The sequence below is a fragment of the Crinia signifera genome, chromosome 4, assembly GCF_055691185.1.
Source record: "Crinia signifera chromosome 4, ASM5569118v1, whole genome shotgun sequence".
NCBI classification, from domain to species: domain Eukaryota; kingdom Metazoa; phylum Chordata; class Amphibia; order Anura; family Myobatrachidae; genus Crinia; species Crinia signifera.
The window spans coordinates 269,800,297-269,812,916 of record NC_139220.1 but is presented as its reverse complement, the minus strand read 5'-3'; the positions used below and the strand labels follow the sequence as shown (position 1 = coordinate 269,812,916).

General features: G+C 46.8%; 1 protein-coding gene across 1 annotated transcript in view; it reads right to left on the bottom strand.

Annotated features, from left to right (window-relative positions):
• Positions 1-12,620, bottom strand: part of LOC146075375 (pyroglutamylated RF-amide peptide receptor-like) — a 98,282-nt gene that overhangs the window by 17,962 nt on the left and 67,700 nt on the right. The window contains exons 2-4 of the mRNA XM_083184539.1: positions 6,811-6,969; positions 938-999; positions 561-796 (exon numbers count right to left, since the gene is read on the bottom strand). Coding sequence (XP_083040665.1) covers positions 561-796; positions 938-999; positions 6,811-6,969 — 457 coding nt within the window. The remainder of the gene's footprint in view (positions 1-560; positions 797-937; positions 1,000-6,810; positions 6,970-12,620) is intronic.

Below are 12,620 nucleotides of genomic sequence, written 5' to 3'. Positions count from 1 at the left end.
ATTACAGGGAGATGAGGGAATTACGAATGGTGAGTCTATGGGGAAGGGATGCAAGAGATACAGAGAATTGTAGCTAATATTGCCGGTCCAAATTTGTATTACCAGTATAGTGTTCCTTCTAGGAACCGGGGCAGGCAGGGCGCCGCTGCACGGGGGGCATCGTCAAGGGCTGCGGCGTGACGAAAAGGGGCGGGCCCGGGCCGCGGCATGACGAAAAGGGGCGGGCCCGGCTGCCGTCGTCAGGAAAATGGGCGGGCCCGGCCAGCATCGTCATTGAAGGGGGCAGGCCCGGACGCACCGAAGGCTCTCCGCTGCCGGGGAAGCGCCGGGCACCGCTATATACTGCGGCGCCGGGCTTTACCGATATCACGATAAGAGAAGGAGGCAGGCTGTTTTAGCGGGGCGCTGCCAGAGGGGCAGGGCGCATTTTGCCCTTGAAAAATCGGGCAGGGCACAGATCCCCGCTAAAACAGCCTAGCGGGAACACTACAGTAGTGCCGGTCCAAATTTGTATTACCAGTAAGGAGATTATGCATGAGCCATTATACATTATACAGTACCTGGTGATCTTTGCCATCTCATTACGGCTCAAAGTATTCAACACTGAGCAATCTCCAATGCGTTTTTTAATCCACAGCTCATACCCGATACGGGTGTAGAGGAGCAGCATGGCAGCGAGGGGTACTAGGAACAGGGCAACAAGAATAAATATTGCATAGGCCCTGCGCAGACCAGCATCACTCCAGGACTCAAGGCAGCACACGTGGTACAAGTTGTAGAGCAAGTCATACTTCACCTGTAAGACAAATGTCCACGTTACCGAGCCAGTACTCACATTAAAGGTAATGAAAGAAATGTGTGGCTTAATAAGGAATATTTTCCATTGATTACTTGGTGCCACTGGTGAGTCCTGAGGATAAAGTAGTCCGTTTCTTACCTCTAATGTCTGTACGTGCAGCATCGGGGAACCAACCACTATAGCAATAGTCCACACAAACCCTGCAAGAGAGAAGGGAGAGGTCTTCACCACCGATTCATTGTACACATGCAGAACACTGGACTACATTTACTCTATACACTGCTCTTGTGATACGTAATAAAAAGTAAGGACATCAAATGCCACTACTGTCAGTATATTTACTGACACTCAGTAAGCAAGAAGCAAAATCTGAACCTAAGAGAAAGATGTCAGGAAAAATTGCCCCCTCCCTGATACTGCAATGAGACACACATTGGAGACAATTTATCAAAGTGGCAGGCCGCTATCAGGTACTAAGTTGAGTGTTGGGCCCACATGCTACAGAATGAGTGGGGCTCTCTTCCACCACACCGCATCAAGTTCATAATTTGCTACATGGCAGTGGTTGCTGAACATACTGAGCGATATGGAGATCCACAAAGATGTACCTTGGTCGGGGCAGGAACACAGTGGTATCATCACTCCTTGGGGTAAATTTACTAAGAATCATTTTTGGTCTGAGTATAGTCATGCTGGGCATTGTTTGGATACCAGTGCTGGGGCAAAGAGTTGGCCCTGGTTCTAAAAATATGGGGGGGGGGGGGAATTTGCATAGTGTGCCCGTATTTTAAGAACCAGCAGCGGGATCCACTAGCAAGGGGCCAAATCAGTAACCTTCGTCAAACTTCTCAGCCAAGGCCAAGGCCACATAACCCAATCCACCAGACAAAGCAGTGCATACATTGCAATAACTAGTAATGCCTATCGGAATGATGGTTAGTTCAGTAGCTCCCAACAGAGGTTGGGGCCGAACTCCCGGCAGTCAGGATCCCAACACAAAGCCATAAGACCATCAGCAGGATCCAAAGGGCCAGAATAATAATGCATCTTGGTAAGTATTTTCTCCCTAACCTTACCCCTAATTTTAATCCTAACCCACTTCTCCCATAAATAACCCTAGCCTTCCCCTCCTATTTGACTAACAGTAAACTCCCCCTTCCACAGCCTAACCCTAACCTCCCCCTTCCACAGCCTAACCCAAACCTCCCTTTTCCGCAGCCTAACCCAAACCTCTCTCTTCCACAGCCTAACCCAAACCTCCCTCTTCCACAGCCTAACCCAAACCTCCCTCTTCCACAGCCTAACCCAAACCTCCCTCTTCCACAGCCTAACCCAAACCTCCCTCTTCCACAGCCTAACCAAACCTCCCTCTTCCATGGCCTAGCACTAACCTCCCCCTTCTACAGCCTAACCCTAACCTCCCCTTCCGCAGCCTAAACCTAACCTCCCTCTTCCACAGCCTAACCCAAACCTCCCTCTTCCGCAGCCTAACCCAAACCTCCCCTTTCTACAGCCTAACCCTAACCTCCCCTTCCGCAGCCTAACCCTAACCTCCCTCTTCCACGGCCTAGCACTAACCTCCCCCTTCTACAGCCTAACCCTAACCTCCCCTTCCGCAGCCTAAACCTAACCTCCCTCTTCCACAGCCTAACCCAAACCTCCCTCTTCCACAGCCTAACCCAAACCTCCCCTTTCTACAGCCTAACCCTAACCTCCCCTTCCGCAGCCTAACCCTAACCTCCCTCTTCCACGGCCTAGCACTAACCTCCCCCTTCTACAGCCTAACCCTAACCTCCCCTTCCGCAGCCTAAACCTAACCTCCCTCTTCCACAGCCTAACCCAAACCTCCCCCTTCCACAGCCTAACCCAAACCTCCCTCTTCCACAGCCTAACCCAAACCTCCCCTTTCTACAGCCTAACCCTAACCTCCCCTTCCGCAGACTAACCTTAACTTACCTCTTCCACAGCCTAACCCAAACCTCCCTCTTCCACAGCCTAACCCAAACCTCCCTCTTCCGCAGCCTAACCCAAACCTCTCTCTTCCGCAGCCTAACCCAAACCTCCCTCTTCCACAGCCTAACCCAAACCTCCCTCTTCCACAGCCTAACCCAAACCTCCCTCTTCCACAGCCTAACCCAAACCTCCCTCTTCCACAGCCTAACCCAAACCTCCCTCTTCCATGGCCTAGCACTAACCTCCCCCTTCTACAGCCTAACCCTAACCTCCCCTTCCGCAGCCTAAACCTAACCTCCCTCTTCCACAGCCTAACCCAAACCTCCCTCTTCCGCAGCCTAACCCAAACCTCCCTCTTCCGCAGCCTAACCCAAACCTCTCTCTTCCACAGCCTAACCCAAACCTCCCTCTTCTGCAGCCTAACCCAAACATCTCTCTTCCGCAGCCTAACCCTAACCTCCCTCTTCCACGGCCTAGCACTAACCTCCCCCTTCTACAGCCTAACCTCCCCTTCCGCAGCCTAACCCAAACCTCCCTCTTCCACAGCCTAACCCAAACCTCCCTCTTCCACAGCCTAACCCAAACCTCCCTCTTCCACAACCTAGCACTAACCTCCCATTTCTACAGCCTAACCCTAACCTCCCCTTCCGCAGCCTAACCCTAACCTCCCCCTTCCACAGCCTAACCCAAACCTCCCTCTTCCACAGCCTAACCCAAACCTCCCTCTTCCGCATCCTAACCCAAATCTCCCTCTTCCACAGCCTGGCACTAACCTCACCCTTCTACAGCCTAACCCTAACCTCCCCTTCTGCAGCCTAACCCAAACCTCCCTCTTCCACAGCCTAACCCAAACCTCCCTCTTCCACAGCCTAACCCTAACCTTCCCCTTCCGCAGCCTAGCACTAACCTCCCCCTTCTACAGCCTAACCCTAACCTCCCCTTCCGCAGCCTAACCCTAACCTCCCCCTTCCACAGCCTAACCCAAACCTCCCTCTTCCACAGCCTAACCCAAACCTCCCTCTTCCGCATCCTAACCCAAATCTCCCTCTTCCACAGCCTGGCACTAACCTCCCCCTTCTACAGCCTAACCCTAACCTCCCCTTCCGCAGCCTAACCCAAACCTCCCTCTTCCGCAGCCTAACCGTAACCTCCCCCTTTTACAGCCTAGCACTAACCTCCCCCTTCCGCAGCCCAACCCTAACCTTCCACTTCCACAGCCTAACCCTAACAGGATTTCGGCCATCGGGATCCTACCGTCTGCCCCCTAACTGTCTAGATCCTGACTGCCAGTATTTTGACTGCATCCCCTCCACAGTATCACATCATACAGTAGCAAGAGGACTCGCTGCACAGTATGTCATACTATGAAGGTCATCCAGGTAATGTTTATGCAGAGGACAAAAATAATGATGTTAGCTCTGCCACCTATAATAATAATTTACTAATGACACATTCACATAACCAAATCAGCGGAATGCATTTACGTAGTAGGAAGTTTGTGCAACCAGCCTCTCTCTGGGTGACCCAATCCACCCCACACAGTGACTCACCCAGAACATATATCATATACTATAGCACTAATAATAAGTGTTGTCACTACACTCTGGACATAATGTTAATGTTATTCATTAGTTACACAATTACAAACACTGTTTGCTTAGCAAAGTTTTATACCGGAAATGTTTTACTGGATGTATACATATACTATATACTGTACTGTTGATTTGCATCTGTAGACTGAGAAAGAACAAATAAGAACGTATAGAAAATCATGTGTTTGTATAATTTGGCTACAGATGAGGGGCCCATTCAGACCTGCACACACAGGTCCAAATTTGGCCCCTCTTCTGATGGTCGGGCATCTTTAGAGCTCGTTTCGGTACTTTTTTCCTAGCACGGCGCCAGCGATAATAATTGTATCCATCGGGACCCCAAAAATCACGTAGATCGCATCGCATGCAACCAAATCGCATGCGATCAACGCGATTTTTACATTGGAATCAATGTAAAATGGTCCCTGAGACCCGATTTTACATTGGCCCCAATGTTAAATGCCCCAGAGACCCCAATTTTCATTGTTTCCCAACCCTGATGGGTCAAATGCCCCCCAATGTTAACGCCACCCCACGATGAACGGCAACCGGAAGCGTGGCGAGCGCAGCGAGGGGCGGCGGTACGCGTCCTCTGACCTTTTCATACCCCCACTATCCATGTCGGCGTGGAGTTGATTTTATATAGTGTTGCGAGCGCAGCGAGCCACCGAGTCCGAAGCGTGGCGAGGGGACGCGCATTACTTCGCAGATATTACCCGTCCCCTCGCGGGGCTCGCTGCGCTCAAAACGCTTCGGGCTCGGTGGCTCACTGTGCTCCGGGTTGGCGTTCATCGTGGGGTGGCGTTAACAATAGGGGGCATTTGTCATGTAAAATACCCATAAGGGTGGGTATACAATGAAAAATCGAGTCCATTGGCCCATTTAACATTGTTACCTATGTAAAATCGGGTCCATCGTATCGGTCGCATCGCATGCCTTAACTTTTTTCATTGTCGGGGAAAAGGCTAAAATCGCCCTAAAATCACGTTGGTCACGTCCATCGCATACCTTAAGTTAAGGTATGCGATCACCTACGACGGGCGCCGCGCTAGGAAACAAGTACCCTCGTATCCTATTGGGATGTTTTGTGCGCTCTTTCTGAAAAAATATTTCTTAGATGGACAAAACCATGTGCACTGCAGGTGAAGCAGGTGTTACTTGTGCAGAGATAATTAGATTTGGGTGGGGTTTTACACCTGCCTCACCTGCAGTGCACATGGTTTTGTCCATCTAAGAAATATTTTTTCAGAAAGAGTGAACTAGAATAAGGGCCTCAGTTCCTGCTGGAGCCTGCTGAAAAATAGCCCTGTATGTATATATATATATATATATATATATATATATATATATATATATATATATATATATATATTTATTTATTTATTTATTTATTTACAGGTTCTTATATAGCGCAGCAGATTCCGTTGCGCTTTACAATAGTAGACAGTGATAAAACAAACTGGGTAACAACATACAGACTTGGAGGTAGGAGGGCCCTGCTGCAAGCTTACAATCTATAGGGATATTGGTGGAAACACAAGGACAGGCACCAGTAATACCATAGCAGTCCCACCAAGTTACAAGTCCAGAAGGGTAGCTATATAATACATAAGTGCCTCAGAGGGTTATGCATGTAGAACTTAAACATTATAGGCTTGCCTGAAGAGGTGAGTTTTCAGGGAACGCTTGAATGTTTGGAGGCTATTGGAGAGTCTTATTGTGCGTGGAAGGGCATTCCATAGGATGGGAGCAGCCCGATGAAAGTCCTGTAATAGTGAATGGGAGCTGGTGATCCGTGCAGAAGAGAGACGCAGATCTTGTGCAGAGCGGAGTGGTCGAGATGGGAGATATTTTGTGATAAGTAGAGAGATATATGCTGGTGCAGTATGGTTAATAGCTTTATAAGTTAGTAGAAGTGTTTTGTATTGAATACGGTAAGATACAGGTAACCAATGGAGGGACTGGCAGAGCGGATCAGCAGATGATGAGCGTCTTGCAAGGAAGATCAGCCTAGCAGCAGCATTTAAAATGGATTGTAGTGGTATATATATATATATATATATATATATATATATATATATATATATATAAATATATAGCTTTATTTATTTTGAAAGCATTCACTTATAGATATTGTACTATTTATTTGCATTATGTTTAATATTAATAGGAGAAGAGTAGAGAGGCCAGTCACCGCATCCCACTGATCGGTAGGATTTTAGGATTTTGGCCCAAAAAGGCGAGATTTTAATCTAAGGGGACTCATGGGAATTGGTTGCACATGCACTGAGCACTAAGAGCACTTAGCTCAGACACTGACCAACTGTATGGCCTGGGTGGCAGCGGTGTATATGGAACTGAATGCACACTTATGGTAATTAAATAAAAAAAAATAGAGCATGTCATTAACGGTTTGTCTATTCAATAACATCCAAATACAATATGTGAAGAAAGGAACATTCTTACCCAGCATCTTGTAGGCTCTCCTATTTGTGTACTGCCTCTTCATTTTCAGTGGGTGTACAATTCCCTGGTATCTCTCCACTGCAATGCATGTCATGGTTAATGTGCTGGCCACCACCGCTGTTGTCTGAATAAAAGGCACCATCTTACAGACAAATGGCCCTTGGAAGAAATAAAAAGAGGCAAATTATTAGCTACACCGCTTTATAAGTTTGCATATCGGTATTTCTATTGTGCTTTTGTGTAATGTTATCGCCTTTACACCAGTGGCGTAACTAGTGCTCAGCAGTCCTAGCGGTGGCGAGGGGGGAGCAGGCGCCAACGGGGTGCAGGGTCATGGTGTTCACTGGCTGCCAGGAGCCCTGTGTAAGGTGAGCTCTGCAATACTGTAGCAGCAGCAGCCAGTAAGCATTATTAGCAGACTTCTCTCTCCGGCTGTCTGTATGAGGACAGTTAGTGACCCGCCCTATGAACCGGCCATGGGGCGGGTCACTGAGCATCCTCACACAAACAGCCGCAGAGCTTCCCCTTACACCGTGGCCGCCTCTCCTTCTTCCACCCTGCCCGTTGCTCCCCCTTACACCATGCCTCCCGCTCCCTCGTCCTCACTTGTAGGATCCAAGCAGTGCAGGTTCTGCTCAGTCTGTACCTGCGCTGTCAGTGTGTTTAGGGGGGGGTGTATGTGTGTTTCGGGGGGGGGGAGTTGGCTGCTTGGCAGCAGCAGAACTTTTTATGGCGGGGGGAGCTATTTTTCTAGTTAAACCACTGCTTTACACAACACTGTACAGAGAACATCTGTTGTTCACAACAGCCTCTGCACCATTATCATAAAAGCCCCGCAGTACACAAGGGGCGACGGGGGAGCCGGTGCCAAGCGATGTGCTTAAGCACGGATTGCTCTGCACACATTGCTGCACACGAACAATGTATGCTGAACGACGTATGCTAACAGGCTAAGCGCTGCAATCCTAGCAGGAAAGACAGTGTATGCACTGTCAAAAGGCAAAGCACCAAAACAAAAAGCAAAACACCAAAAATATTACAAAAGTTTACTCAATACCACAATTCAGTATGCTAACAACCAAACTAAATGAAAAACATAAGCAGAAAATCTCACCAATGTATAGACCACTGTAGAAGATATGGATAAAATCTAATATTATCTGAGCACCAAAGAAAGCTTTATAAGAAAAACTTTTCTAAGAACCAATGAGGCAGCTGGTCATTTGGGCCTACTGGTTTAATTGTATACGACTGGTAAATTCAGCGTGCTACCAATTGCAGAAGCCAACATTCTCAATCCCCTCCTTTGATTGAACATGGCACTACAGTACATTGATGAGCTTTTACTTCGAAATGGACAAACTATGTCTAGCTTTAAAAAAATAATGTTTTGCCACCTGTTGTTCTGATGGCTTTCCGTTCGATACTGCCCTACTTTGTGACCCGTGCAGAGCCATCCTTTCTTATAATTGTTTTTCCAATATAGTGTAAACTGTAAGGGTGCAAGTGACTGGATGATTAATGTGGTATTTCTATCCTTATTGTGGCCGAAGGGAAAAAACTGCTCTTCTCCACGTACAGACAAGTGATGCACCCAATGCATTTGTAACATCCATTAAAGTGAGTTAGCATAAAGAGATCTACAGGCCTATTATCACTCACATCAGTAATCACAGTCCAATCCCTAGTATTTCTTCCACTAAGATAGCAGGACATTCCTCTAGTGTTTCTCAATGTTGATAGATAGCGCTTTGTCTTGTTGAATTATAGGCCGGAGCTATTTTAAAGCTCACTGCACAATATGACTCAAGCAATTAAACTGATGTGACCAATATATTCCTTCCTTTTGGGTTAGCACAGCAACTTTGATCATGGAATATAGGAAACTTTGATTATTAATTCAAAAGGTTCTCGGAATATCCCTTCGGTTTGTTCCTTAGTAATTATTTTTAACACATATAAATTGCATATATGGAAGTCCATTAAAGCAGGTGGGTATGAAGGTTAACGTGGCACTGTGATGATATGAAGTTCGCCATCTGAGTAAACTGGGGTCTTACCCTAGGGACCCCCAATGAAAATACACTATATACAGATGGAACTCAGATATTAGACGCTCCCCATAGGGACAAGTGCAAAAAATATGAAAGAGAGATACTTCCCTTTTATGTGGGGAATGTTCTTTCCTATCTGCACTCTCCTTTTGGATCTTCCTTCTCGTCCCAGATGTATTAGGGAATATATGTAATATAAATGTATATACACAATATGTTATGTCCTTCCTTTTGAAATAGACAGGTAAGTAGTACATTTTCTTTCATATATTCCCTAATACATCTGGGAGGAGAAGGAAGATCCAAAAGGAGAGTGCAGATAGGAAACAACATTCCCCACATAAAAGGGAAGTATCTCTCTTTCATATTTTGTGCACTTGACTTGTCTATGCCCCTATGAGGAGCACCTGTTATCTGAGTTCCATCTGTATATACTGTAGTATGCTTGATAACTTTATTCATGGAAGATGGCGCCTGTGGTTTGCGCATAGATTTCTACTAGCTTAGGGCTTGGAACTTGTTTTCCTGGACCCATAACCTTTTAGAAGTATGTGTGTATATGCTGAGGCTGTAAAAAAGTGGTAATGGCAAGTAATTAAAGGTCTCACTGGATCTATATGGAAGACTACTGTCAACCACTATGGTACTCTAAAACAATGACAAGATGGCACAGTGCATGCACAGTACTTAGTTCGGTGGCCATCTTGGTACAGGTAATGAGGCCTCCCAGAAGTGCTATGTATCATCCCATTGTAATAGGGATGCAATCAGCATCCCGCCAATCAGGATGCTGACGTTCAGTATACCAACACATGCCAACTGGTTTCAGAAGACTGTCGCTGGAACCCTGAAAGGATCAGGATGCAGACACCGGAATGCTGTCGGACGGCATCCTGATAAGTGAGTATGCGGGCAGGGTTAAGGTTATGGGAACGGGGGAGAGTTAGGTTTAGGCACTATTGGGGACTTCGGCTTAGGCTTTGGTGGTGGGGGGTTAGAGTTAGGCTGCTTGGAAGGGGGGTTAAGAATTTAGAAGAGGGGGTTCAGCTGTGAGGCAGAGAGATAGGTTTAGGCAGCTTGGTGTGGGGGATCAGGTTAGGCATTAGCAGGGAGGGTTAGGTTCAGGCTTGCGTGCGGGGCAGGAAGGGTTAGGGTGGGCTGCTGACACCGTTAGAATTGGGGTGGGCAGGAGGATGATAAGTATATGACCCCTGTCGGGATTCCCTCCTTTAGGATGCCATTGTCTAGACCTCTGGTCATCCATATGTGTCTCCTGTAATACAGCTGTGCACTCTGCTTGCCATGGCCTCACCTGCATATCCTTGTATGGACATTCATAGGGCGGGATGCTCTAAAACAAAAATACGGTGAAAACCCTGTTTGTGCATGCTCTAATGCCTCTCCGTTGGGGCAGCGCTTTTGAATCAAATTAATTACAAAAAGCCCATACTGTATCTTAAAGCCGCTCTATCCAACAGACCACCACTTCCTGTCGTTACTATAACAATTAGGCACTTGGCAAAAATTACATAGCAAATGAAAATTAAAGCAATAACTTGTGCTGGACAACTTCAGTTGCGCTGTTGGAGAGGGCATTACAAAATAAGGTTCTTGTTTAGTTTCACGGCGGCAGCATGGCCGGCCGCTACTTCCGGGTTCGGCGCTCGGCAAACTTTTAATATAAAGTCAATGCCAATGTGAATAGTTCATACCCCCACTATCCACGTTGGCATGGAGTTGATTTTAGATAGCGTGGCGAGCGTAGCGAGCCACAGAGCCCGTAGAGTGGGCGAGCGAAGCAAGCCCCGCAGACGCTGCTGCGACTGGGACGCTGCCGCCGTGAAAATAAAGGAGAGGGTCAGGTAGGCAACCATGGATAAAATGGAGAGTGATAAACAGCCAGCCAATCAGCTCCTACCTGACATTTTTAAACACAGTCTTAGATATGGCAGGTAGAAGCTGATTGGCTGGCTGTTTATCATTCTCCATGTAATCACTTTTGAATCTTAGAGTATCTGGCCCACAGTGCTGAACAAGCACCATTTTAAGAAAACAACTTCTTCTTTTACAAACTCACACAATGTATGCAGGGATTTGTTTTGTAATGAATCGTAAAGAGACAGAAACTGTACAATAAAAAACAGATTTTTGATAGACAAAAAACCTGCAGTTTTGATAGGTTTGGGGACCAAGAGATAAAACCAGCATAAAGCAGTGAAAATGTTTAGATTTCTATTCCTTATTTTCCCAAGATACAAAGCCACTGACGGATTTACAGCCAAATAAAAACGCTTGGTGCAGGAAAGATTCATAGCTCATTTTCGAGATGTTTTTGATTAAATAAATCTTGGTTTGCCTAGCCAATGAATTATATATGATCCCTGCAATGCTAACAGTAATCTATAGAGTATAGTATATTAAGCAAGCCTTATTCTGGTAAACAAAATTCAACAGAGACATCAATCTAGTGGTTACTGGCTAGTATATGAGGCAAATTCTATATAAGAAATATAAAAAGGAGCGTTAATTAACATAATAAATTCATATTTATAAAAAAATAAGCATAAATAAAACCACAGTACAGGTACTAATATTCAACAGCTTATTCTATCAAGTGCATAATTATTCAATATACTTTACAAGTTGATTCAAGTCCCGAAAAATAAATAATTAATACTTAAATAACCAGCATTTCATTCAAGGGGAATTCTTGTCCTCTTTATGGTGCGTACACACTGCTGCAATTAGTCATGAAATCGCTGGCAAAATGGTCGCTCAGTGACCATATTGCCAGTGATTTAATGTGCAGCCAGCGATAAATGGCTGGGAGCACGCTCCCGCGGCCAGCCCTTCATGGTCGCTGGTCGCAGGAGCTTGCTCCTCCGATTCTCCCTAAAAATTGCTGGTCGCTGGTGCACAAAGCACTGTGCACCAGCGACAAGCGACACCTTCTACGTCCAGCGCCGGCCGGGACCCGCGGACCCGCCCACCCGCCCTGTCACAGCGTGACACGCCGGCCGGGACCCGCCCACCCTCCCTGTCACAGCGTGACACGCCGGCCGGGACCCGCCCACCCTCCCTGTCACAGCGTGACACACGGCCCCCCCCTGCTTCCTCCTCCTTCCCTGGCCGCGCATACAGCACAGAAGCTGCTGCGCAAATCTGCCAGCCCAGTACCAAATCTGCCAGCACCCACACCTCCTGCGCGCCCCACAGCCGCACTAGTCAGTGCATAGGCTGTCTTTAGAGGACATTGGTGTTGGGCAGCATGATTATGTTCATGCTGCCCATCGATGGTGATTTGCACCATCGGTGGGCGGCATGAGCATTACCATGCTGCCCCACACCAATAGTATGTGGGCTCAATATAAATTAGGGGGCATTGGTGTCGGGGTGGCAGGGGCCGCACGGCCGTCTTGTGCCCCCACACTCCTGGCAGGAGCGGGGCACTAGCGGCTGCTGCCGCTAGATTATCCTGCCCCTACAAAGATGACCCCTGCTACATCTGTATATACACCATATACACTTTTTTTCCCTTCCAGAAGGACTTCCCACAACCCATGTCAATCATAAATGAATTTAAATAGAGGGTAAAAAAAATCTAGTCAAAATTGCTAGCAATTTTCAGGGAAAATTGCTGGTCCCTTTGAAAAACTGGAAACTGAGCAATATATTGCTGAGAAATATATTGCGGAGATATATTGCAAGTACACTGAGCAATATATTACTCAGCAATATATTGCAAGCAATATATTG